The following is a 27,974-nucleotide window of genomic DNA, read 5'->3' as shown; positions in this document are numbered from 1 at the left end:
AAGGCATCAGCTCAGGAAGCTTTGGGACCTCTGGCACTCCATCTACCCACTGTGCTAAGGAATGAACAACCGGAGTACATGCCCAGCAGGATGACTCTGCTTCTTTTAGAGGCAAAAGCACCAGAATATGTGAGAAATCCATATTCTGACACATGCACTTCCAGATCCCCATTGTAAAGCACACCAGACACCTTAAGGAATCATCACTGTCATCATTAGGAATGTGGATTTCCTTGGCATTAACAGGGCTGTGTTTACCTCTGAGAGGTCAGCTTGTGATTTTCATCCTGGTCATTGAACTGACCAGGACAATAAAACTGAAGGCAATTGGCCAATAAAGTGAAACTCCATCTCTGACTTTGGGACCAAACTACCACAATACATTTGGAATATTAATTGGCTGAGATGCTCATGACATTTTTCAAACAGAACACTTCCCAAATTTCTGATAAAAATCTATTGCCTCTAACTTGAAACACCATTTATTCAATGCTTCTAGCTTTGCTCCCATTCCATCATGCTCAAGCCCTTAGCCTTATGTTCCAAACCTCCTGTTTAGGGAACAGTCAAAATGTCCTTACAGAAATTCTTCTGAATACTATTGTAAAAAACAGGCATCATCTGCAGGAACTTCCAAAGGCCTAATGAAAGCCAGGTACCAGCAGTGCACTGAGGAGCCTAAATCTGACTGAATAGTCCAAGATTTAGGCTCAAAGGACATTTTGCTCTGATTTGCAATGGAAGTGGTAACTTTAATATTCATCAGCATGTTCCAAACGTCACCTTTCCTGATTTCTAAGTAAACCAGCATGCATATACATATGCAATACTGTGCAAAACTTGTACCTAGCATCTTAAATATATTGACATTTCCATAGCAGCTGAACCACAGGGCCATGGATGTAGACACAGAGAAGACATTCTTCTCCAATACCAATCCACAGAAGCCTGTAAGAAAATCCAGGAGATGGCTTAGTTTGTTTTCAAAACATTGCCCCAGTGTTAAATCTCAGGCACCAAGAACACAGGATCAGATCCTTCCTTTGTTGCTGGCATCAGCATCAGGATGATTCCAAAACAATGTCAAACGGCAAAAGACTAAAGTTATTCCCTCAGGCCACTGGTGCGTGTCACTCTTCCTGTCCTCAAGAGCAGTTTCACAAGGTGGTATAGTGAGACTCAGTGCTCTGAAGAAATGAAGTCTCTAGGTTCTCTTGCCTTCTTGGGCACCATTTTCTTTACTGTTGATGAGTTTGGCAGATTTTTGCTTTTAGTGGATATTGTTTTCCTCTGTTTTTGATGAGTGGTTCGGAGAGATTTCAGCCCCAGCATCTCACAGTACTCATTGCACTGGTGGAGGGCTCTGAACTGCTCAATGAAGGAAAAGGAGCAGTTGCCTTTAAACCCCTTGTATCTGTAGTAACAAAGGAAAAAGAAAAACCCAGATGGGAATTCAAGATTCATTATCAGCACAGGGAGGCAGAGTATGACTGCTGACTCATAAGCAACTTGAAAACATTAAGCAAGTCTCTTCTACCCATGCTGGCTTGAGAAGCATTGACTGCCACACAAACTCAGACTGGGTCATTGGGAGGTGAGGGGAACCAGCCAACAAGTGGTGACAGAAGAGGAAAAAGCATTAGAGGCAAGGCTCTGTGGTCTGGGCCTTAGCACCGCCTTTCATGGCATTAAGTTGGGAATAAAACTGTCTGCTGGCTTCCTTTCTCAGTAACACAAATGAAATCCATTCTACATCATTCTCTATGATGGCCACCATGAAGAGACAAGGTTGTTGCACAAGGTGTTTCAGAACTAGAAGCTGTTTCCATCTAAACATGTACATAATTTCCATGCTAGGCCGCTCCCCTCTCCTGGCTGCCTACAAGATCTCAAGCAGTCAAGCCCCTCAGGGAAGGATGGAAGGAATGTTCCTCAGGAAGGCAGTCTCATGCAGCCTCCACAGTTCCCAAACCACTCTACCTCCCACCATCAGAGGTACAGGGCATGTGTATCCCTTTTCTCCTCACCATGCCTCCGGTTGCTGACAGTCCTTCCAGGGTCTGCTTTTTAAGCTGCATCAGCTTATTTTAAAAGGTGCACCTGCTTTTCAAAGGAGTAATTTTGCTTAAAATCTCAGGATTGAGAAAGAAGAAGAAAGGCCAAGGTCCTCCTCTCCTTTTTTAACCTCAGTCAGTGCCCATTCTACCCTATTCTCTTGGTTTGCCAGACAGCCAGTGTCCTCCGAGGTGAACTGTGAGTTGTGACTACACAAAACCAACCAAACAAGATTTGGTACTGAAATGCACAAAGGATGCTCATTCTCAGCATCCAGATAACTTCCTTCCTCAGACTGCAACAGTGCTAAAGAGAATACTGCTGCTCTGAGAAGGTCAGGCTCCTGCTGACAGACAGGCCTGGCTCTGGAGACCCCACCAGCCGGCTCTGAACAGCCGGTGAACTTTAAAGGGATTTTCCTCAGCTCTCCAAGTAAGCTGTATGTTTGTTTAACCAAAGCAGGTTGAAAAGGTCTGCCATTGTTACCCCAAGACTATATCCTGGACTGCAGCAAGATCAACGGTTCTCTTGCTCCCTTGGAGAATCGGAGACTTCAGACTTTACTGAGCTGCTCTCAAGAGCACCATGTGTTGTGTTGGTGGATGCACTAGACACACCCACAGAACAGGAGTTCCACAAGGAAAACATACCTGCCCTCAGAAAGGGAACCTCTTCCATCCAGCACCAAACCAAACTAAATCTTCCTCATATCTGAAGGGGAAATGCTGGATCTGCCCTCAGGCTTAAACTCCCCAGTGCATCTTGTTACCATGTGCAGTAAAGCTAAACTTGTCAGTGTCCTGGAACCAGGCAGAGTTTCAGACCCAGACTTGGCAACCAGCATTCCTGTTAGTGACCATAACCGTGGGTTACCGTGCTCCTGACTCCCTCCTTTGTGTGCACCATTCCTGGATGAATCCCCGGGCCCTCATGGACAGTTCTACTCTGCTCACTGCGTGCGCAGAGCCACACACGGTGCTGCAGTATTCTTGTTTCCATTCGCCAGAGAAGCTACAGAGTAGCTGATTTTAAGGCTCAGGCGCTGCACTGTGGTCACATTAAAAATGCCTCCTAGGCGTTCCTGTTCCTAGGTCCACTTCGCCCTCTCCTGACAGAACTGCACTGCAGCTCCTGCAGCACACTGACTACACCACTGCTTTGGGCTCCTCTGCTTTCCAGTGCCCTGGTTAAACACAGAGCAAGGACAGAAGATCAAAATCTCTTCCTCCACACATCGTGGACTCTGTTTTGGAGCACAAAAGAGATGTGTTCTGTGTCCTCTCTGCCAGCACAGTTCAAGCCACACCAGTCCCACTCTGCATTTCTGGCTCCGTAGGACCATGTGTTCTCCCTTCACAGGAGCAGGCTAGCTCTCAGCAGCTCGGCTGAACACAGCCCAAAGCAGCAAGACCAAGCAACATACAGGAGCTCCGGGCACTTAGTTGATTTTCCCCACTCACGTTCATAGAATTAAAAATCCAACCATAGACATTAATACAGAGATCTTCTTTCCAGGAGAGAAGCATGAAAACAAAATATAGGACCAGGAAAAATCTGTCATCTTGCAGGAATACCATTAGCTAAATAACAAACAAAATAATACTCAGCATTTTCAGGAGGTTGTTCATTTAGGGAAAATATTTTCCTTTCTATATGCCTGAGGTGATCCTCACTACAGCTTGCATTGTGCACTCACTTTGTCCTCCCCAACACAATGTGTGTTTTTACAGGAATCATTTCCCACAGTGAGCTGGACAACATTCACTAAAGCATTTTTATACATCTTCCGATTCCTGAGAACAGCATTGCCTAAATAAAACATTTATTACTTTTTTGGTTTGTAACAGGATGATATATACTCGTTTCAACTGCCTTTACTTTGGATCCACAGCTGCAAGAGTAAATCAATCTATCTGAATGGACGCCGGCCTGCAAATGTTCAGCATATTCTAAAGTCAAATTTTTAATAATTTAGATGATGTTGTGAGGTTTCTTCTTGTATCCCAGATATACAGACAGGTCCAATTTAAAATAAAGGCTGAACACATGATCAGACCTTTCTCATGCCAGATTCTCAAAGGAGAATATGAAGTTAAAGCACTTACCCATCCCTTTTCCCTGTCCAGCAGCCACCGCCTACTCCTATCCACAGCTCTGCTGGCCTGTGGCATAACTAGAAGCCTTAATTAACTTAAGACAAGTGGACTAAAGATAGAATTTTACAGGCCTACATCTTTATACATATGCTTAAGTCTCCCCAAAAGAGCTGAAGCCTTTGCAACACCACTAGAAAACAGGCTCTAGAAATGTCCTGAATAATCCTGCTAAGGCTCAGAATTGCTGGTTTTGAGAGAGAAATGGGAGAGATACCATCAAATCCCTTCACAATTGTCCTTGTTTATCAGGGAAGTGGCCAATACACAGCATCCCACTGAAAAGAGTCTTTATAAAAGCTTGTGTCACAAATACATATCCCAAAGCTCTGGCACTTTTGCTGGAGGGATTCCAGCTGGCCTTTTACCCTGGGCTGCAGCCACTGCTGGCCCCATGTCTTGAGCCCTACCTTCCTCCAGCTGACGGATGACCAGGAGCCTTACCTGCTGTCACCAGAACCCTTCAGGTCACTTGTGAAATGCCCTTTGGACAAGCCCATTTCAAGGGAGGCATGCAGGAAAAACAAAGCTCAGTCTACAGGGTAGCCCCATTCTTTCAGAACAAAATAAATGTGTTTCCTTTACAGGTGGGTTTCCATAAATATGAACATGAAGAAGTTAAAATACTTAGATAGGGAGTGTTTTCTTCTAAAGTTATAGCAAAAATGAATTTCCAGGGCACCCTCCCCCATCCACACTTAACTGTGAAGAGACAGATGAGTAAAGCACAACCATGCTGCTGAGAAATCACGTTCACTCACCCTTTGGCCAGAGTTGCTATGCCAACATCAGTTAACTTCATCCCCACACCTGCAAGGCAGGAAGGAAACACAGAGCTTAGCTTACACTGGAATTTCTAGGACAATTCTTCACATATGGAGACATTAAATTTTATTTATTGAGTCACCTTTTTAATTTTAATTATTTGTCACATTTTTTTCAAAGTGTTTTAAAGCACCCCAGTTAAGAAGATGTTCTCTGTGTCACCAGCAGTTTCTAGAAGTCAGGCTCATAACACTATTGCACAGCTGTCAGGATGGTCAACAGCGAGCTTGTTTCCTGTGCAAGGACTTTGTTCTTTCTCCTCCCTTTAAATTATTTCAGGGATCTTTTTTCAGATGCCTTGTTGCTACTTTTCCTACCTTCGTTTGTAAAAGAATATAGGATGTTTCCTAAGATTCCAGCTTTTTCTATTTTTCTTCAAGAAGGGTCTGTCTTCCCCTGTCCCAAATACATTGCAGAACTGAAGAGGAGTCATACCCATGGAAGCTGAGGTAGCATTTAGCAAACACGAGGGTGTTTTTTCACTATTCTTCTTCTCGAAGGAATATATTTCTTCAAAAGTAGCCAGGACCCAAATACAGAACATTCCACTGCTGGGTGAGTGTTAGGTATACAAATACAAAACAAAGGGGAGGACGAGGGCGTCATTACCACCTGAAGTCTTTCACACAACAGCCATTTCATTAACCTTTGGGTGGTGAGACAAAAAGCCAGATTTGGCTCATACTGAGCGTCCTGATTCACTAAGGTACATGTGAAAGAACAACTCTTCCATTAAGAGTGTAAGATTTGGTTTTCTTTTCCAAACTGTCCTCTTACAAGAACATAAGCTAGATAAAAATTGCCTCTACTCAGAGAACTCACCTTGCAGGTCAGTGACAAGCAAGTTCCCATTGGTCTTCTCATACACCCAGTGCTGGAAGGTGCAACACTTCTGGCCAGCCTCTGAGTCTCTTCTCAGGAAATTCACTTCCTTGCCATCCTTGACAGAGTATTTCACAAACTCCCCAACCAACTCCTCCTCCACTGTGGCATAGGGGATGTTATTAGCAGGGCGATGAATAAGAAAAATCGGAATGATTCTGAAATCAAGGGATAGAAACTAATAAAACCCTGAGAATTCTTTCAGTAAGGGGGTAAAAAACAGAAAAAAGCGGCCAGTGATCTCGGAGAGTGAGTGAACAGCTACCAATCCTAAACCAAGTTGGAAGAGCTGTAACACTGTTTCAGGTTTCCTCTCTCCTCTTCAGTCCTAGCAACCAGTGGGCTGCCATGGCACAGGACGGTATATATAAGCATATGTGTATATAAAATATATATTTGTACTTACTCTGGTACCTCTCCAAAGCCTTCCAAGGGTTCAGCTTCAGCTGCATATAACTTTGCATACTCTCTTGCAGTATTTTGGACATGGCATTCCTGTAATACAACAGACAAGCCTATGGGAATACTGCTCACAACATTCAACAGATCATGCGTTTGAACATGAGGACAGCTTTCGCCCACAACACTGGCTTACAAAGGCAAGGGGCAGTTCACCTGCAGTGCCAGACTGTAGTTCTTCTGCAGCAGCTCGTCCCTGCTCTTGGTGCCGTAGGTGAGGGCGCTGTGCACCTTGAGCACGCAGGCGTGGCCGGGGGCGAAGGCGGGGGCCAGGCCCTGCAGCACGCGGCTGCGGAAGGCTCTGCGGTGCATCCCCTCGCCAAAGTGCAGCCCCTCCGTCATTATTGCTCCGTGCAGCGTCCCACCAAAGTAGCTGGAGCTGAGGGGATCTTCTCTGAACATCAGCTGCATGAATTCGATTTCTTCCACGCCTGAAACATAACAGTAATCTCTGCGGGCACAGGGAGGGCTGGGCATGGGAGAGCAGATGCATCTCTCCGGAGAGGGAAAAAATGCAATACTCAGTGGAAGCACAACTTGTGCTACTGAGGGCTGGGACCCCAAGCAGCTCCTGAGAGGCAGCTGCTCGCCTGTATGAGCCAAAGCCAGCATGGAGAAAGCAGCAGTGCTTGCCTGTACAATACAAAGCCAGCAGTGGCAGCTCAGGATCATAAGGGGAGAAGACAGAGTGTAGCAAACAAGACTTATAGATGAAATAAAGGAAAATTCTGGATTTCACCTCTTTAAATGATCACTGAAATCTAAATTCAAAAGAATTCATAAGGGGGGGGGGAAAGTTAAGCACTGAGAGAAACAAAAAAATTAACTGCACATCAAGTGTCTTTAATCTTAACCTTTCAAGGACCACCAGTAAAGAAATTAAATAGGAGAACAGAACTACACAACAAGGAAGTCCTTCCAGCTGCTCCTTGCAGTTACCTCTGGTTTAGCCTCTGTGCACTATTGCCTCTCTTTGAAGCACAGAGAAAAGAAACACCGCACAGAGAAGGCCAGAATTAGAACACTGCTTAATTCCATCTAGAATTCTCTGATTAAAAGTTATACAGTGCTGCTACAAGAAAAGTCTTGTTTTTATTTGCACAAGGAAATAAATGCCTAATTTTCATTCTTCAAGGAGAAGAAAGGTCACCGTGCCAACTGAAGGCCTGGATCTCTGCAGACTGTTAAGGAATGACAATCCCACTGGCAAGGCACTATCTTTAGCTGCAGCACAGGACACATGCCAGGTGTCACTGAACACCAGTTAACACACAGGGAAAGCATTCCAAAGCTTCATGCCTGCCTTTCTCCCGGAGTACAGTTACACAGCAGGTGACCTGCAGGAACCATGTGTTTGTGCCGAAGAGCTGCCAATGCTCTGTGTGTGTGTGTGTGTGTCTGTATGATGCCATGCAATGCTACTTCACTTTGTATTTACCTTCATAACTCTGAGAACTTGAGAGACGTTCCAATACTAGGAGGAAACAAAGAAATGAATTTTGTAGTAAAGAAACTCTGAATGGAAACTGTCATTGTCATTACTATTAATCAAAACTGTAAACTGAGGCTTACCTGCAGCAGTCAGGTGAAACTCAGCAGTCACTTTTCCATACATGTTATTCAAGCAGCAATAATACATTCCCTGGTCTTGGTAACTGGCTTCAGCTATTGCCAGAGAGACGGGAGAGTCATCCTGGGCACTGGAACAGAGCATTTTGTGCTATCACATATTTTACTTGTTAGCACTGGAAAAACTGATACATTTGATCTCCCTGAACTGTTTATTTGTTAAAATACAGCACAATCATTTAGCAGAAAATGATGCCTATTAATACTACAATGGGTATTGCAATACAACAATCAAAATCGGAAGAGTTAGAACAAGAAGACTCAGAATGGAAAGTTTAACCAATTCATGCAACTTTTTCTCTCCACTTAAAAGAACACCTAAGAAGAATCCTTCCTACAAAATTTTTCATCTTCTCGTAAGCGTGCATTCTGATAAAAATATCTTTTTTTTTTCCTTTGGGTAATGTTACCTTTGTCTTTGTGAAACATTCTAAACAGTTTTTTAGATAAGAATGTCATTACTGCTACAAGGAAAATAGTTCATTAAAATGAAAAAGCTAGATCCTGTTAATTGCCTTAAGTAGCTTTTATTTCCACCGTTCTCTGGGTTAACTGAGGTTCAAACTTGTTTTGGTATTTGTTAGAAATCTGGATGACACTGGTTTGTGAACAGGCTGAGAGGTGATGGAACACAAACTATGACCAATACCAGTGCATTGAAAGATCTGCCTCCTGCGAACAGCAAAGCTACCCCGAAACCCTCAGTCCTTCAGAAACATCCCCTTACCTTCTCTGCAGCTGAGCCAGCACCTTGGCATCTTTAGTCCATGTAATGGTGGAGTCACCATGAATGTCACCAAACTGACAGCACAGCTTAATACTTCCAGAGCAGTCAGGGAACAACTCTGCTTGGATCTTCTTCAGCAGCCTAGGGGCTTGAAAGAGAAGAACCACATTTTAGGATTTGAAGACAATTACATTGTTTGGGTATTTTAACATTTCATGTTAAGAACATGAATGCTGAAATCCCTGGCAAGTAATTATGCCTTCTTGTGTCTCAATAAACTAGTAGAATTTTTCAGCTGATCACAACCTGGAAGAAAGTCCTAGAAGGTCCTGCCAGCCTGGATCTCTGCTAGGACTTTTCACTGCCTCACAGAATGCTCCAGTGTCTCTGCACACGGGCATGGCGTGAGCAGGGGACTGGAAGGACTTGGAAAGAAAGGGAATCGACATGTACTTGGAGAAAGATTTTGGGATCACAACACAGCCCTGCCTGAAGTGACACATCCCTGCTCGACGCCAGAGACGTAAAATGTAAGATGTTTCGTTTCCTACTGTGTTAATTCTGAGCTGTTGCACTCTGAATGAGGCGGCATGGCACATGTCCCTCAGGGATCCATTCCTGCAGTGATACTCCAGTAACACCCAACTCGAAGGGACAGGCACACTGCTATGGTTTTCCCCATTCCCTGTTCCAGGCCCTATCCAATCCAGGTCTCCCGACTGGACTGGCAATCCCGGAGTCCTGGACCGTGTGAACCTTGCTCTATCAGGGCTAAAGTGACGCAGACAGGACGTGACAGCTCTAGAAACAGAACAAATGGCTCCAGGTTCCTGCCCTGGCCACAGTCTTACCTCTTGTAACTGAAACAATGCAAAAGAACACTGAGTATATTCCACAGCAACCAAACCAGCTTTCCCATCATGCCAGGGAAAGGGCCACAACAATGCTCTGGAGCATAGATATACTTCAGTCAAGTCTGAGGCAGAGCAGAAACAGGTGAAGAAAATTCAGTGTTATCTGATGCAGCCTGAATGCTTAAAACATTTTTCAAGCACAGCATCAAGTAATGGAAACAGGTCAGGCATTGCACAGGCACTGCAGTTTGCTTGCTCCACTTTGAAGGAATGTGTCTCTCCTCCCACACACTTGGTTCCCTGGCAAAGGACACATCTCTGAATGGAGAAGTCTGGGGTTTTCTAAAATGTGATTAGAAAAGTAGAAGTCTCACAAGACCGCACAGTAATCAGAGTGTCTGAAAAGCTCCACTGATGTGTAGTCCACCTTTAGTAACTGTTCAGTCCTGTGCTGAACTATTGAATCATTTTATGATATGAATGTGAAATGTCATGTCAAAAGGTAAAAATAAGATGTTGGTCCTTGCAAACTACCCATAGAAACAACAAATCCCTCATCCACCCAACTGTCACAATCGTGCTAGTGCTGGCAACCTTCTAGAGACTGACAGCAACTCGGATCTCCTTTCAATTATATGTTTCTCATATCAGTTTAATATTGCTCATTTCATCTGTGCCATTTTTGCAGCAGGGCAAAGCAATGCAGACCCAATCAGAAGTCAGTACACAGGACCCCAAAACATTGCTTATCTGTGGTACCCTACTGCTAACAATAATACTTCGCTAGTAATAAATCCTTTGGTAACCAGGAGAGGACAGTAGCACTCGGGAGCTGCAATGCAGGAGCATAACTGGGAATGCAGCTCTGTGGGAACAGAACAAGTACTGGGCTTGCAGCTGCTACATGGTGTGTAGTTATGTGGTACCATTACACTGTTCATCTGTGAAAAGTTACTCCAAGAAGCCAATGAGGCTGTGACTATTTCAAATAGGTTACAAAGTTCATGAGTTTTCCAGCTGGGAACAGGGTTCATCTCTGTGCCACGGGCACAGCACTCATTACTAAGTGCACAAATCTAGAAATAAAGCTCCATGAGGACAGGACACCTTTAGCTGACTGAGTCAGTCTGAAAGAGGCTTGCAGTGCCTTTCAATAATCTGAATTTTGTACTGTAGCCAGAATGATGGGAAAGGACAGAAAAAAAAAATCTGTTTTCTCTTACCTTTGCTATCCTTTTTCAAAATGAGTTTCCTTTGCTCTTTTCTATCCTCTTTGTGAATCACGCCTCCCTCGCTCTTCCAAGACTTTTTAATGCCGCTGGGATCCTTGCTGACACTTCCCCTTTCCTCTAGCCTGGGCTTTTTGGACAGAATTGCTGGTGGTAATTTCTTCTTAGCTCCGGCAGACACGTGCCCGCTCTTTGTTGTGTCCTCTTCACACTTGATGGGCTCAGGCTCTGCAGCAGCTAGTGGTGTCTGGCAGGATTTTGACCCTTCTTGATTTCTTTGACTTTCTGTGTTGACTGGGAATGGATCAAATGTGGTCCATGCCAAAGCGAATGATGGAGTTCTTCTGTGGGGTGGCTGCTCTTGAAAACATTGGTTGTTCCCTGAATCAACTGGTGGTAAATTAACTAAACCACTTACTACACTCCCTGCTGTCCTGACTTTCTCCTTTTTATCATACTCAGTGGACTTAATTGGATTGTCAGCCTCGGTTATCTTGCTGGAAGCTATCAAGCTGGGACAAGACTCCTCTGTGCTAACATTCATAATCTGTTTCAGAGCCTGGGAGCCAGTCAGAGTGTGCAAAGGAGCCTTTTTTTCAGCTTCATCTGGGTTATATTCAATAGCTCTTGGAATCTCATGTTCATTTTCACACAAGGCTGCTTCCCCTTTGCTTTCTCCAGGTACCCTCTGGAACAGACCCTGCCATGACTTGCAGGAAATTTCCAATGTAGTTAAATTTCCATTTACTTTGACTCCAGTTTGTATGGATCCAGTTTTTCCCTCACTGCTTGTGCCAGGACATGCCACTGCAGACTCACTGGGAGAGCCCTGTGAGTGGCTTACAGGTGTGAGGAAGGGCAGGGTTTTGTTCCCAAACAGTTGATGGGAATGTAGCTGATACCCAGAACCTCCATCCTCCCCATCTGCTGTGCTGTGGTGTTCACTTTGAGCCTCCCCGGGCTGTGGGGCACTGGCTGATGTTACACTTCCAGATGCATAGGTGTGATTTTCACAAGAATCTGCTTTTAACTCTGTACCAGACTTGAAGGTGCTGTCAACCAAAAATGAATGTTGTTCTGCTGTATTACAAAGGGAAGCTGCAATCTGACTCTCTGAACCCTGACTAACTCCTGAGTCACAGGAAGTTTCAGCTCTGTGTTCCTCAGGTATGCAAATCTCTGTCTGTTCTCCTGCCTTACATGGTTCACAGCTGGGCACTTCGAGATAAAAATCTCTTAAAAATGGCTTCTCAGAAGAGGAAGGGACTGCCCCTTCTTGTTTTGCTGTTTCTGTCAGTTGGTCTGTATTTTGGGGTAGATTCTTATATGTTATGGTTTCATGAATCTGAATTGAAGTAGGTGACTGCATTACATACCTGTATTTCTGTGCATTAGAAAGAATTTGAAAATTCTGACAGCCATTATTTTTTGAAAGATGGTAGCTGTCAGAATTAGGGTCATTTGGTGCATTCAAGCCTGAGCAATTCCCTTTTCCTTGTAAATTCACTTCATAACTCTTGTGTATGGTGTTAACAGAGGAGTGCTCTGCATGTGTAAACTGACTGGTGCTTTCACTGGGGAAAATGTCTTCCTCTTCAGGGAAATAAGCCAGATCTCCCCTCGCTGGATAACAGTCCTTAAACTGACAGCCTTCTCCAGGTACAGACTCATTTATCATGGGTATGTTGTATTCAGTATGAAGTAACTGTCCAACTGTCCCATGTGACATACCTGATACGTCAGCTGGGTTTGCTTTGGGACATGCTAAATTACCACTCTGACCATTTTGTAACCTCTGAGGGGAATCTGCTTCACACCTTTGGGCAGCATTGTTAACAGCAAGCTTCCCTTCCCAAGCTACAGTGGGTCCATTCCTGTCTGTGGCCATTGGATTTGGCTCCAAGCACTCCTGGATCCTTGAGAGGACACTGTTTGCTGAAACACAAATGGATGGCGTTTCCCTCTCATTCCCAGTACCAGCATCTAGACAGACACCATCTGTTCCTACCACTTGTGCAAGACAAATGTTTCCTATGGATGCACTCTCACGTGCTGTAGGTCTCCGCAGGAGGATATCAGAAACATCACAGTCAGCTTTCTTGGTGCTGGGGTTGTGAGCTGGTTCTGTGATGGGTTCCTGCTCTTCAGTCAAATCCATTGGCAAAGGATGATCGGAACAGGTCTCCTGCACAAAGTTCAGTTCTGTGACTTTGATATCTGTCAGCCTCGTACCTAAACTCAGGATGCCTCTGTTTTCAAATGGGATTCCATAGTCTGAGTCATCTTCATGAAGTAGTTTCCACAGCTTGTCATGCACTGCAGATATATCAGCATCTCCTTTGCACTCAGGTTCTCCAGATTCCAGGACTGATTTGGGATTAGCTTCAGAGACAGCCTCATCGGCTGACGGGCTGCAGAGAATATCTGGGTTACTGCTGTCAGGTATGTCAAGCCCAGACCTTTGCTCTCCCTCCCCTGGCTCGTCACACAGCTTTGCAGAGGAGAGAACAGCACATAAGCACTCCTGTTTATCAGGAACAGAGTCCATATCCCATTGAGGAGTAGAGGAAATGTCATTCTTTACCTTTTTGCCATTACTAATAACTTCTTGTCCAGAGAAGACCTGTTGGTGCCAACCTTCTCTCTTTTCACAAGGAGCACAGTGAAGAGGAGAGGTCTGTAAATCTGAATTCTTTACTTGCAGTGTGTTTTCAGCTGAGAGCTGGCTGGTTTCTGCACTCTCACAAGCTCCGAAAATGCCTTCCTTTTCTGTTCTGGGCTCCATACAGAGGTTCTCACAATTCTGGGTAACGCTTTTAAGATCAGCACCTTGACTCTTCAAAGAAGGAAAATAAAAAAATCTAATTAAAAATTAGAACTACAGCTTGACACAGGTCTGAAGGCTTGCAATTTTTTTTTTTTTTTTTTTGTTAGCCAAGGTTTTGACTTGTAACTATCAACATAATGGATTGAAATCAATTTTACCTCACAGTTTCTCACTGTTTTTTAAGCAGAAACAGTTCTGCAAAGTAATTCTTCTTTGCAAGCAAACAGCCTGTGCTACATTTATATCCCTCTGTTTGCACAAACCGAGTGTAACAAACCATCCCTAGAATAGAGACAAAAAGTGTATCACAGCCTCTGGGTCTCAGCTCCCTCAAATCCACTATGTTTGAGACTGCTTTTACTTTACATTGCTCTCCAGCAATCCAGCTTAGTGGACCTTTCCACTTCCCTGTTTCATGCAATGCCACTCTAATTCCCCTTTCCTAAAATGGCACTGCTTTAAATGGCCCACCTGCCTTGGAGTAGCTGCAATACCTCAATATCTGTAGTTATTCCAACAGGTGAAACAAAAGACCTGAGCCGTGCTTTGTCCTGCAGACTGACAGGTGCATCCTGCCAGCATCCTGTTATTCCTGCTCAGTAGGCAGAAAAAGAAGAACTACAATATTTTAAAGGATGGAGAGTGAGTTCTCTGCCAACAACGCAGAGCAACAGGCTGACCATACACAGCTGTCAGGAGTCCATGCTCCAAAGCAGTACAGATTTTCTTGTGTGTCTCCCAAGAAAGACTGGAGCCAATTTAAGACATGGACAGCAAAATGGGATGCTATCTGCCATTTCTAGGGTAGATCCTACTGAATGAGAAGGGCTGGTGTCATGAGTTGTAGTTACTCCAACCAGGACTGCCCTGCTTGCTCAGACACAGCTACAGCCCCTCTGGCATGGCTCAGGCCCCGACCGTTCCCTGGCAATGCCGAGCATTCATCTCAGCCAGGTGCCCAATTACCTGGAACTTGTGTCAGGTCTGCTTCTCTCCTTTTTGGATAACAACATTTAAAATGATCTAAAAGTGATGTAAATTTGTCTTGGGAAGGTCGAACCAAGGATCTCTCAGATTTTATGTGAACAGGCTGTTCTGACATTAATGAAACCAGAATAATGGCCATGTAACCCAGGAGTGACAAGGTGCTAAATATTGACCACTGACAAGGACCCAAGGGTGCCAGCCAATGACCACTGACAGGGACAGGGTGTGGGCTGAACACTGAACACTGACAGGGACAGGGTGCTGGCTGACTGCTAACAGAGACCAGCTCTACAGTGACACCCAGCAAAACCTCCTGGCTCTCTGCACACCATGTAACATCACACAGCTGGCACCGTTGGTGTCTTGGACCCACTATTAATGGAAGCTGCTTTGAAGCACAAGGTACATAAAGAATTTCACCTGGGGCTAGGCCAAGAGGTCGCAAAAGGAGTGAGGAGTCTCCCACTCCAACTAACTAACTAATGGAAGAAGTCACCCAGCACAGCAGGGGCTGCACAAGACACACTGCAAAGTTTGTCCCAGTTCGAACACTTGGCGCCAAGGGGAAGTGTAAATCCTTGGGTGATTAGTGCTGTGATCCCGTGTACCCCTCTGCAGACCAGATTCCCACATGGATAGGGAAAATACAACACCCTTCCAAAGCAGTCAGCTGTGGGGTTTGCTGCGAGCCCCTCCCCTTGCTCCTGCAGAGCTGTCTCATGATGGGCTCCAGCAAACACCCCAGGGCACTTTTACAGAAACCCATGTGCACCAATAGATTCTTTTTTGTCCCTCTTAGATTACACAGGCAGAATTCTGAGGAGTTTCTGGCTTTACTATATGGGTGCTGTGAGAAGCTGTCCACATTTTTCTAGTGCTCCAAAAAACGGAGCAGTATTCAGGCAGGATGCTTTTGCTTGGCTCATTTTCAAGACCACATAATTCTGAACCTACACCTGAATTTCACTGTCATATATACATGTTTAAAATTTGGGGTTTGGTCTGTGCCCAGCTCTCGCCCTTTCACATACACCAATACTAATTTTTTATCCAATGTAAAGTTTTCGCCATGGAAATGCAGACATACTGACTACACAACAGTCTAATTGGCCACTCTGAAATTTATGCCAGGCACCTGGCAGCTGCTCTTGGCTAAGAGGCTTCTGGGATTTAAATTATTGCACTGCACTTCAGAAAAAAAAAATCAAACAAGGCCTCTGGCAAACCACAGCCATATACCCTGTCAGGAAGCTCTGAGGATATTAATTCCTGTGAGGGGTATTCCCCATCATAAGGATACCATGTGCCCCTCAAATGGGATTGGAATTTAATGTACTGTTGTAGCCTTGGTTTCATGCCTGAGACGTTTTGGTTTTCTGAAATTCTTTTCCCAGGGAATATTTTGTAAACAAGAAAGATGTTTTTGTAATGTACCTTCGTTTTTCATTCCTTTTCCTAAGAGGGACTTCTTCTTGGTGTCCCTCTGGTCTGACCAAAGTAAAAAAGTTTGCCTTTGTATCGCAAATCAAATTGCTCTGTAGTATATAGGTCTATATCATCAATCAGTTGGTATATAGTGTAAAATACTATATAAAAAAGACACATCCCAAAAATAAAAAAGTAATTTTCAACCTTCTGAAGTCGAAGCCTGTGACATTGTGGTATAAAACAACATCATACCATAAAACCTATGAACCTATGAACCAGAGAAACCTATGAACACTTTTCAGGAAGAAGAATTCAGTGATTTTTGACTGCTGAAGACACCTCAGTGGTGATATTAAAGTCACTCTACTGTGACACTACACCTCGAACTGGGAGATGTTTTTTTCCCCAAATAATCAGATGAAGAAAAGAATGTGCAACTGGAAAAAACTTTTGTTGTGACAAATGAGGGTTTTTCCTGTGTAATTAACTACACTGCTTCAAATCAGAAAAAATTGTGACAGTGAGATTATTCATGACTTAATAGTATTTATATATCTTGAGCCTTTACTATGTGAAATAAATATGATGATTCAATTTTCCCACTTAGGAAAACTGGTAGAGCATCATAGCAGTCTTTACAGCTGTAGTGATTTCTCCAGCTGATTTCTGACCAACATCATAAAATATGCAAGTACATGGAGACTACCATGGAGGTTTGTTCTTTTAATTGATTTATACACTTCAGCTGGAATATCCAACTCTTTCACTGTTTTATTTTTAAAAATCACCAAGCTTCATTCACCTCTGTAACATGAACTCTCTGCATTGAATTCCCTTCATTGTCATAAAACCACAGCAAATCCCTGTCGATTTGGTTTATGTTTCTGGCACCGTAAGTGGAGGACAGTTTTGTTTGTTGAATATAGATTGAAAAGAAAGTAAATCAAAGCATTCTCTGCTCACAACAGGTATTTGAGAAAGTTGCTGGGTTGAAAGAAGCATTACTTTGCTAAGACCTGTGCAATAGCCTCCATATCAGATTTCCCTATCCAGCTGTCCAGAGGCCCATTAGTGCCTCTCACCATTATCAGGCTCACTCTATAATTAGAACAGCTTAGGCTTTACTTGGGCCTTTTCTAAACCCTGATTTCCCTCCCAGCCGTAGCTGTCATTCAGAAGCAGATTAATAGTATCTTTCAAAGTAATATTGATTTTACATTATTTTGTGACAAACAGGAATAAATTGCATTGAGATCAGCAGAGCAGCTCTTTGTGTTAAATGATAAACACGTAACTTACCCTGAACGAGATGTTTTCATCTGGCATCTGGTTTTGCTCAGACAGGCCTCGAGTCCTTTTCCTTTCCCAGTGAGTGTCTTTATCTGCCTCCTCTGCTGGACACAGAGCAGCCTGCATTTGCACGCTGTCTGTCTCCTCGGGAACCTGCGTTGAACAGACACCTTCCAGACGGGGAGACGGAGCTCTGGATTCCCTGCCCTCAGCTGCAGCCTGGAAAGACTGTCCTAGAGCACTTACATATCTGCAAAGTTCTATAGGGTTTAATAGCTTCAAAAGGTTTCTCCTCAGACTTTCTGTTAAGGCACAGACAGCATGCCGTGCATTTCCCCCCGGCACATTCCTCTTCCCCTCCTCCAGCAGCAGTGAGCTTTCCCCCAGCACGTCCCCGTCGGGGCTGGTTTCTGTCACTGTCCCCAAAGCCTGATCTGTGCAAGCAGCACCTGTGCTATTGGCAGAGGAGTCTACCTGGGCAGGGACAGAGTCCTTGGGCTTTGGTTCGTCCCGTGAGGAACCTGCGGCCAGATGGTCTCCTCCACTAGCCTCTTCTTCACTTCTAGGATGTTCATTTCCAGTGGCTGCAGAAGCGACAGGCACCTGATTCTTCTCTTTGTCTTTCAAAATGGTACTTTTATCTCGGTGGTGTCCAACAGTGAGAGTCATCTCTGTCTGCAGAGCAGACTGGCTGTACACAGAGGGGTCTCTCCTTACGTTTACTCCTTTGATTTTTGACTGATGCCCACAGAAGCCAATGGGGGTATCCATAGGCGTAGTGTTATCTGACACTTGGAACACACAAGGCATTTCACTGAGGAAGTAAGCACACCCATCACAATCCTTACTCAGTTTTAGATCATCTTCATCATCACTTTCTAATAAAAATTGTAATTTCTTTTTCCAGATTTCATCTTCACGCACTGTAAGCACATCTGAACATTCAAAGTACTCCAGGTCATCATCAGAAAAGTCATCACTGACACTTGTTACTTTCTCTGCATAAATCTCCAGAACAGCAGCAGAATTTTCAGAGTCATCTTTTCCAAAATCTGTGTGATTACCTACAGAAGTGTCTGCCGGCTCACCAAGCAAGGAATTTGTGGTTAGAGATCTGCCCAACCCAATTGTTTTACATGCCTGGACATCTGCCAGAGACTGAAGAGATCCAGAGTCTCGTGTGTTAAGGCAATAGTTGCCTGTGTGACAAGTGGGGTGGGAAGGCAGCTGTCTGCTGCAGTATTCCTTTGCTCTTCCAGCAGCAACATCAACCACACCGTTAAAATGAAGCAGGTCATCACCACCCTCTGAAAAATCCCTTAGGCAGGAAAAAGTTGCCTGAGACTTAACTACGTCTTTAATATCCATGCTTGTCTTCTGTGTTAGGCAAGTGTCTGAGGGATTGCTCAAGTGGAGACAGAACTCCTGCTTTGCTGAGCTTCTTAAGCAGTAAATGAATGATTTTTGAAGAGTCAGAACCTGATGAAATCAACACAGACTCACCCTCGCAGGGGGAACTCTTGCACTGTGCAAAATGTTCCCCATTTCACTCATCATTCTACCCTGAAGTCTGCCACAAGCTCATTTAGGACAACAACAAATTCTTTTTTGTTCTTTCTATCTCGTTCTGGGTTAAGAAAAGTCATTCTAGCTGTCAATGAAGCGCAGATCTTCTTCTGTGCACCTGCAAGTAAAAGAAACATAAAGTTTAAAATTGCTTCTAAAATGGCTATAGGTATTTTCTAAAAAGCAGTCAGTTGACACATACTCGCAAGCACTTTCAGAACAAGAAATCATTATTGAAAACCCCAGATGAGACATTAAGGCAGTACCCCTTACCAGGCAGTCTATGCAATGGCACTTACTAGCAGCACATTGCAACTGTCCGGAGTGATCTGCGCTAGGAGAACAAATCCTTCAGCACAGCCACACATCTGTGTGGCACCTCGACAGGGGCTTTAGTACACAGCCTTTCAACTTCTCTAAATGCAAACAGGAACCTGCAGACAATGTACATTTCCACATGTACACCACTGCACAACTACCTGCTGTTTTAGTAATCACATTGGCACAACAGCAGGCTGTTCCTCGAATTGGCATCATAGGGACATAAATCCCAAACTCTGCAAAAATACCCAGAACAGCCAGCCTGCTTAGACTTTGTAGGGAAATTTCTGTTTAAAGCACTTCTGTTTTGCTCTGTATTGATATTTGTCACTCCTGTGCTGAAAGAACAATGAACTGAGGGAAATTGGCTTCAATTCCCTGCTCATCCCGAGTTTTTCCCTCAAGTGGGTGTGCAGTAGCATGGTGGTGTGGCAATGCCGAATTCAAATAAAATCCGGTACAGCAAATACACCAAAAGGCTTCCACTAGCTGAATCCAAAGAAATGTGCAATCATCTATCTCTTCTTGTAACAAAGCCCTTGTTTCCTTAGCATTCACAGATTTTAGGACTTTAGATACTTGAGGTGTTTTTGTACACTGCTAGGGGCACTCTGGTTCATCGGTCACCTTGGAAAAGGTGTGACACTGGTCACACTGGAAAAGTACTGTAGCAGTTTCAGGTAAATTTGACCTCCTGGAGGATGCCAGACTAACAGCTCTGGAAAAAAGTGACTACATTTATTCCAGAATTGATGAAGAGCACCAGGAAAAGCTTTCTTGCCACATAATCCGACAAAGCCACCTCTGCTCATTCTCCTTTTCCTTCTCTGTGCTTCGGTGTAAAGATGTTTCCAGCTCGTGTCCCTGCCGTGGTCCGGGAAGCAGAGCCCGCAGCTCGGCCCTTCCCAGCGCCGCCGGCAGGGCCGCAGGCAGGGCCCCGCCGCCGCCCCGCTCCGTGTCACGGGTACCGCAGGCTGACCAAAGGACAGAGCTGCGGCTGGGCTACAGCCTGGTGTGGAACTTTTCACTCCGCTAAAACAGCTCAGCGGCTGCATGGCCGGCTGCTCCGCCTCTCCTTTAAGAGCACTCAGCAACCAGAGATATCTCTGTTCCCTTCGGGCAAACCTGCCACCAACAGCTTCTCCACAGTCACCCGGGGGCTGAAAAGTAGGGAACAAAGTTGCCCAACAGGAAGGACACATCATTAGATGTGTGATAAACAGTTTGAGTCCATGTCCACAAAGGAGTACAGACAAACAGCACCTGGGGCAACCAGATCGACCTACCTGATCACACTCTGCTTCCCTTTTCTACTCTAAGGAATATATTTAACAGAATGAAAATGGAGCTGTAGGGACTAATCTCCTTGAAACGCCGCCGAAAAAACTCCACAACTAATAATAGTTGTTAGAGTGGTATGTATTTATGGACATCGAGATGCGTGGGGAATAATTTCACCAAAGACATGAATACTCCCCCCCCCGCCCCGGGAACTTGCCCTCCTTCTTATTCCCTGGGGCCTTACATACGCATGACATTCCACAGACCCTCTCTCACATATTCATTCCCTGATCCTGCCCATCCTCGCTCGGTATGGTAATTACTCCACGCCCTTCTGGGCGTGCTCAGTCCTTAGTGGTGGTGGTCTCCGGGCCGTGGTAGTGGTCTTCTTTCATTCACCCCTTTACCTTTACCTTTCCCATGTGTGCTTTGGCCTTCTCGGCACGTTTTCAAGGGAACATATCATCTGAGAGTCTGTGTTATTCTCTTTATCTGTGCCCTTAGCCCTGTTACTCTGTTGTTTAGGCTAGTTCTTCTAGTTCATCTTCTGAGTATGCTGAAGGTTTCCCATACTTGTGGTGTTTAAATACGTGCAAAAGGGTAACAGATACAGTGTTTGTTATTCACTAAATGCCATATACTCTAAAATACTACTTGGAATACATTCTAACATACAGTATATGCTCTTTAATCTACTATAAAGGATCAGCTGGGATTTCTCAAATCCATGCCTCACTCCTCATCCATTTTAGTACCATGGAATTACCCTCCAGAGTTCAGCTTCTCCTCTTAAATATGCCTTGGCCTAATGTTTCCTGTTGCATTCTTTCAACGCTTCTCTAATCTTTGCTTTTCAGAAGACCAGATGTCTATCTCCTCTTTTTTGGAGGTTGTAAATTATTTTAAAAGCATGGTCATTTCCCCAGCTGAAAAGAGCTTTGGCAACATGTTTTTAATGCAGATTGACTAACGAAGAGCCTTTACTAACACCATTGTACTAGGCAGTTATCGTTGTCTCAGTTTGGCTGCACTCTGACATCGAGGGGAAAAGAGTTCTCCAGATGAAAATTACATTGGATTTCCATGCACTGCCAGATGCAACCACAGAAATAAAAGCAAAATAACATTCCAGGAGGAAAACTGCAATAAATGATGGGTTTCTACCCAAGACAAAGAGATTGATTTTTTTTTTTTTAATCTGGGAAGAAAATAGAAGGTACTAAGATTTTCAAAAAATTCAATTACTGAATTTAGATAGAAACTGGAAAGAGAACTTTTAGTATGATACCCTCTCAGCTCATCAGAAAAACTTGTGACAGAAGATGCACAATTAAATTCACAGAGGAAAGAGGAAAGGGAGAGACCAGGATAATTTACCATCAGCCATTGACTAGTAACCTGAAAATTAACTCACTTCCTGAGAAACTGGGAGTGGCACACTTGCTGGCAGAAGACATGAGAGCATTCAAACACACCAGGGTGTTGTGGCTGCTTGTCCCAAGTCACTCTAAAAGCCAGTGATGAATCAGGTCCTGGTTCACGACAGGAGACACCGAAGCACGGGCAGACAAGAGGAATTCACACACCAGGTTCGAGCAGGCCACGGTAGGAAATATGCCTGGTTTGGCTCTCTAATCTTCTCTAAACAGATTTTCCATTTTGTACTGACCAGAACCACTGGGAATTTTTATGGCAGCCCTTGAGGCAAATGAAGCACGTTTATGCTCAGCAGGGTGTGCCTGAGCTCAGTGCCTGGGAACTGAGATTAAGGGAGAACAAAGCTGGGAGCACCGTGAGACCAGTAACCTGACCACTGTGCTTGGATGTGATTGAGGAGAAATACTGAACTGATGCAAAGCTGCAACAGTCAGATTAACAAGGAAGCAAGAGGCAGATGGAGCTGCTTCACCAAAACCCTTTGATGGCAGGAAATTATCAGTGTTCATGGAAAACAATTCATTTCAAACAATAATCAACAAAAGAATGGGTGGGAAAAGTATCAAAATGGCTAAAACAATCACCCAACGTTTCTGTAAGGCAAATATACAATAAAACAAATTCAAGAAAGTTTTCAGAAGAGATTTTTCATTTAAAATTCGTACTTTGTTCATAATTCCACACTGGTTGTGAAAAGCTATTCACTATTCATAGTGAAAATAGTCTGAAATTCCAATTCTGAATATAAAATTTGACTGTTCAAAATTATTGTCCTTGAAATGACATCTTTCCCAATTTGAACCTTATTTTTATATGCTTTTAAATATGTCAAATATTTGCACATTTACTTTAATTAAGACCAAAACAGTTCTGAATTACACTTTTATACAGAAGGGAAAAAAATTAAATTATTTTATATTTTGTAGGTAGTTTTGGTGACAAAGCCACTTCTAGTGATTTTAGAAGGACCAATGGGATTATTACTAACATCAGAAAAAGAAATTACCTGACAAAAATATATAAACTTGATGAGACTTAAAAAGTGACCATTAAATTTCCTCTCTTGCGTCCCATTTTTTCCTACTTTATTAAATTATAACCAAAACGAAAATCTTCCTTTGTAAGCAATTTTATATTCACAGAAATTATTTACACAGGAAGCTTGTGCATTTCAGCAATCCAAAAGTGAACTTGTGCCTTTCTGTGAGGTTCTCTAGAGTCAGCGGAAAAAATCCCTTTATGACATTTCTGAAGCATTTTTCTCTTACTTATGATCTACTCATGGAGTAATCTCTGTTTTGTGTGCAGGCCCTCCTCAGCCCACACCCTTTTCAGTAGGATTCCTTCCTATCTTTCAGCAGCACTCACTCGACCCTGACGTTCCTGGAGCCGTCCGCCCACCCAGGAATTGCATCCCATTATCTGTCCCACACATTCCCTTGACACAAAGAGCACCTGGTCAATGCCCAACCCTCGATGGAGCCAAGCTGCGACCCCCCAAAGCTCCCACTCAGAGCAGGGCCTTGCCAGGGACCTGCCCCACGCCCACCCAGCCCAAAGGAGTGGAAGGGAGAGGCGGAGTGAGCCCACACGGGGCATATCTCAGCAGAACACCGGGGAATGACGCTGATAAGGCCACAATGGTTCACAGTGGGAAACAGCCCTTCATCAGCCAACACTCTGGGCTCTTTATACCGAGCTGACAGCAGTTCTGGGGTATCTGAAACACAAGAGAGAGCTCCAGAAACACTGTGTGCCTCAGAGCACATGGACCTCAGAGCTGCTGCTGGCTACACCAACTCTGTCAGAACCCTTCGCCGTAAGTGATCGAGGATTAACTTTCACCGAAGTTGTACACACGAAAAGGTCAGCCCTTCTCCTTTTACAAAGGTGCACCTGAGGAGGATGCGCATGTGAGCAACATGCAGTCTGCTCACCTGTTCTTCAAACATTTCTCCAGCAGACAGACCCTGTTTAGAGAGTCAGTGCTTGCCTGCTTTGCTTTTTTTGAATCTGAGCTTTTTGGTGTGAGACAACTCCCCTAGTGCCAGCTGAGCTTCCTACTATGGCCTCCACTCCAGAAGATGAACTTTAGGATCTGGGACTATTCTTTTGCAACACAATTATACCCTATCCTATCCTATCCTATCCTATCCTATCCTATCCTATCCGATCCTATCCTATCCATCCTGCCCTACTACTGTTCTTAGGTATAGCAAAAGCTCCTTCTCCACCTCCCTGAGCATACTATATACATTCCCATGCATCCCTTTAAGAGGTATTTTACTGGCAGGTAGCTAAACCACGAAGAAAGCTCAATATAATTAGACTTCATTTAAGACGAATATTAAATATCTCCAAACTAAACCACCAGAAAGCCACAGAACTCATCTTGATGATGAACAGAAATAGTTATATATTACATAGATCCAACCATAAAGCTTGCTGGTATGAACAGCAGGATGTAAGAAATATTGATTAAAGGAACAGAAAGCAACAAAAGTAGAACAGAAACAATATAAAAAAGCAGAGAGAACTGCTATACGATTAAAACATGCTTATTTACATTTCTTAAATGAAGTATTATATGTTCTGTATGGAAATACATACAGTATATTTATCATCTGAAACATATAACTTTATCTTCCCGAAAAGGTTGTCATGAATGTTTTGCTATGTTTAAATGATTTCCCTTATGTTCTCTATTTAAACTTTTCCTTTAATAGAAAGAAAAGATTTCAAACGTTTTTGGTTCAGAGTTTCACCAACACTGACACTGTGAATCTTTTAAGCTCAGCACATCCATAAGTACTAATGGAACCAAGTTCCACATGAAATTTCAGATCCACCATTCCTGGTCTATACAAGCTTTCCAACTTGGAACAACAAACAAACATTTTACAAATGTGTTGTGATCATGGTTACATTCTTAAACTGTTACTTGTAAAAGTAACAATCTCCAAGAGAAGAGAAAGCAGAATTCCAGAATTCACTGTAACTTTGTGAGCTCTGCTCACCACAAGGCTATAGTAAGGATTTACACAGCAGTGAGCCTACTACAGAGTGAAACATTTGATGGGGTAGTAATGAGAACCCAGAGGTGCACAGATTTCCAAGGATGCATTTTCTACTTGTTTCTTCACCTCACAGGAGTTCTGTCTTGAATACAAACAATAACTGTAACCACATTATTCTCTTCCAAGTCCTTCAAATACCACAACCAAATGGAACACCTCAAACACCTTGTCAAAGAGTGCACAGTGCCAGAAACCGAACTACAGAAACACTATATTATCTAAACCAGTTATCACACTATCTATTGGATTAACAAGGCCTGGGTAAGAAAAATACCAGTGAAGTTGTGGCTGTTCAAAAAGCAGATGACTGGAAAATACACCCTTGCCCAAAATTCTGTGATATATCGCGGTTTTCAACTGCCAATATCCAAGGCTTTTTGACAACATTTTGATTAGTGCAGTACCCCCTGTAAACAGCACCACAGTATAAAAACACCTCAGTCATAATTCATCAGCTAAATTGAATAATAAATAACTGGCCCTGCACATGTCAAACAAACACCTTAATATAGAGCAATTAAAATAAGCAATCACAGCACAACTCTTAACACTGATCTGTCTTAATCTATTTTTAACATCTGTCAAGCATCTGACCCCGTCACACTGAGCAATTCATGAAGCCTGGGAATCATCTATTGCTACCAAGAGACCAGAGCTTTTTCTCAAGAATGGAGGAACTTTTTACCTAATGAGTATTAGACCATGCAATAAATATTTAGAATGAATAAATGTGTTTTTCAGGATACCTGGTATCACTTCCACACTCATTAGAGAAGGAAGCTTGCTTTTGTAAAATTTTTGCAATTTTGTGTCTTACTGAGATTTGGTGGAATTGGTGGTACTATTACCAGTGTGTAGTTTCAGAAACAGCGAGCAGAATTCTAAATACAACATGTTTAAAAAAACCCAAATCTATCAGGACAAACAAAACCAGCTCTTCTTTAGAAGGAAATAACAAACCCCATTTCCCGGTCAATAGAAACATAAATATATCCATGTAGTTCATTGATAATAAAGTAACTTGCTCTCCTTCCTTCATTTGTCTTTTATGATACACATTCTATTTGCCCACAGGAGAATAAAACGGACAAGTAATTTTCAAAGTGCAAACACCCTGACCCCTCACTTACCCTCGAGCTCTTTGTGGACATTCTGGGATAGGCTGTTCTTGGGCTGAGCCTCCTGGCTAGAGACAAAGCCGGCTGAATCTGTGCGCACTGGCGGGAGCTGCAAGCAACCGATGGCTTCGGTGGTGTTTTGGAGTGTGACCTCAGGATACGGAGTCTGATCACTGAACAGTCTGACTTTTAAGAGAGACGATTTCATTACACGCAGCAGATGGCCCTTCCTGGGAAAACTCTGCCAGACAGGGAGTTGGCAGCTAGGAGAGGGCACATCCTACTGCCACAGAAGTCCATAACAACTTCCTAATGGTCTTGAGAGAGAGGAAGTGTCGGCCTTAGCTTTTCATAACAAAGCACTGCATTGTTTTTTGAAGCTCGTGGCTAATTGCTCTCCTAGGCACATTTGGGATTTCTTACCTGTTGGAAGTTAAGCATGAAAAAGTTCTGCTGAGCATGAGAAATTCCACAGTACCTAACAAGCAGGCTGAGAAAATCAAAGGTGGACAGTGGATATTTCATAACCTCTACACAGAAATTCACCCAATGATTCTTATCCCTCAAAGGCAAATAAGTGAATCCTGAAGCAAGAAAGTATTTCCACTCTTAGTACCCAAGGAGATAAGTCTCACACAGGACGACAAACTGGAATGAATTGCATAGACTGCCCTGAGCTCAAGGGATCTGGAAGAGGCTGAAAAGCAACTTTTGTGCAAAGTTTTTTCTTAAGCATTTTGTAGGAGGTGCAGCAAAAACTGGCTATGAGATACTACTGTGCTAAATACCTCTTGCTCCCGGTGTTATCTAGACTGGGGTGTTGAGCAATAAATATAGCACCTCCAACCACTCTCATTCAGAAATAGCAACAAGGATATCTATGTTTTATGTAAGAGCCTAATAGTCAAAATAACCCCCAAAGAAATGAGAGACAGCCACATTCAAATGAGAACAGTTTGGGTTGGAAAGGACCTTAACATCATCCAACACCGATATGGGCAGGGATACCTTCCACCAGACCAAGTTGCTCCAAGCCTCGTCCAACCTGATCTTGAACACTCCTACCCTACTCCTACTCCTAATAGATGGGGCATCTACCACCTCTCTGAGCAACCCAAATGTTTCATCGCTGATTAAAAATATTAGCAAAATTACTTTTTATAGGCACTTCCAGTCCACTTTGAGCAAGTTGCAGTACCGGAGAGGGGGGAATTCGCCTCAGATTATCTGTCCGTTTGCAATGATGACGATCACTCAGGAGAACATCTCCTTGGGAGGCTCTTTCCGAGCAGCCCCTCCTCTCCCTCACTAAAAGGACGCAAGGTGTCTGACCCTTACGTTGCACGCTTGGAGACTGGCAGCAGGCTGGGGAAAGTTGCGTCAAGGAGAGTCCATGGCTGTGCTCGTTTTAGCTGGAGAAACCTGTTTCTCTTCAAAGCGAGCCCCCTGCCCTCAGTTTCCTGTGGGTTTTGTCTGGTTTAAGCCCCATCCCCAGTTCCAAAGCCACGTTCCGGCCTCCTCAGCGCCACCTGAGGATGCTGCAGGAGGTCTCGCCCTCGCAATCCTATACACAACATCGCCATTTCAACAAGGGGTAAAACCACACCCGGTGTGTTCCCTCACGGTGTGCGCAGGGCCGGCCGAGGGGACGGCACGGCACGGCCCCTCAGAGCACGGACCCCACGGGAGCGGTCCCCTCAGAGCCCGGTCCCCTCAGAGCCCGGTCCCCTCAGAGCCCGGTCCCCTCAGAGCACGGCCCCTCAGAGCCCGGACCCCTCAGAGCCCGGACCCCTCAGAGCGCGGTCCCCTCGGGAGCCCGGACCCCTCAG

The 27,974-nt window shown here is 44.0% G+C and overlaps 1 protein-coding gene and 1 long non-coding RNA gene across 4 annotated transcripts; one reads left to right on the top strand and one right to left on the bottom strand.

Moving 5' to 3' along the window:
* Nucleotides 1–4,105, top strand: LOC136374212 (uncharacterized). 2 transcript variants are annotated; one of them, XR_010745858.1, is made up of 2 exons: nucleotides 1–74; nucleotides 2,228–4,105. It is a non-coding gene; the product is annotated as an uncharacterized lncRNA (long non-coding RNA). The 2 variants fall into 2 exon arrangements; XR_010745859.1 differs by having other exon boundaries at nucleotides 9–74; nucleotides 2,232–4,105.
* ALPK2 (alpha kinase 2) lies at nucleotides 72–27,761 on the bottom strand. 2 transcript variants are annotated; one of them, XM_066339477.1, is made up of 12 exons: nucleotides 27,484–27,761; nucleotides 26,158–26,462; nucleotides 17,355–19,029; nucleotides 10,808–13,649; nucleotides 8,731–8,878; nucleotides 7,947–8,074; nucleotides 7,813–7,848; nucleotides 6,531–6,805; nucleotides 6,322–6,410; nucleotides 5,856–6,073; nucleotides 4,970–5,018; nucleotides 72–1,414 (listed from the first exon to the last, which is right to left on the bottom strand). In XM_066339477.1, the coding sequence occupies exons 3-12, from the start codon at nucleotides 18,711–18,713 to the stop codon at nucleotides 1,180–1,182; spliced, it is 5,379 nt and encodes a 1,792-aa protein (XP_066195574.1). In that variant the 5' UTR covers nucleotides 18,714–19,029; nucleotides 26,158–26,462; nucleotides 27,484–27,761; the 3' UTR covers nucleotides 72–1,179. The 2 variants fall into 2 exon arrangements, with proteins under 2 accessions (XP_066195574.1, XP_066195575.1); XM_066339478.1 differs by lacking the exon at nucleotides 7,813–7,848.
* Between the last annotated feature and the right edge of the window lie 213 nt (nucleotides 27,762–27,974).

This window comes from Sylvia atricapilla, chromosome Z (genome assembly GCF_009819655.1).
Source record: "Sylvia atricapilla isolate bSylAtr1 chromosome Z, bSylAtr1.pri, whole genome shotgun sequence".
Lineage (NCBI taxonomy): Eukaryota > Metazoa > Chordata > Aves > Passeriformes > Sylviidae > Sylvia > Sylvia atricapilla.
The sequence above is the reverse complement of the archived record's forward strand: the minus strand, read 5'-3'. Positions and strand labels throughout refer to the sequence as shown.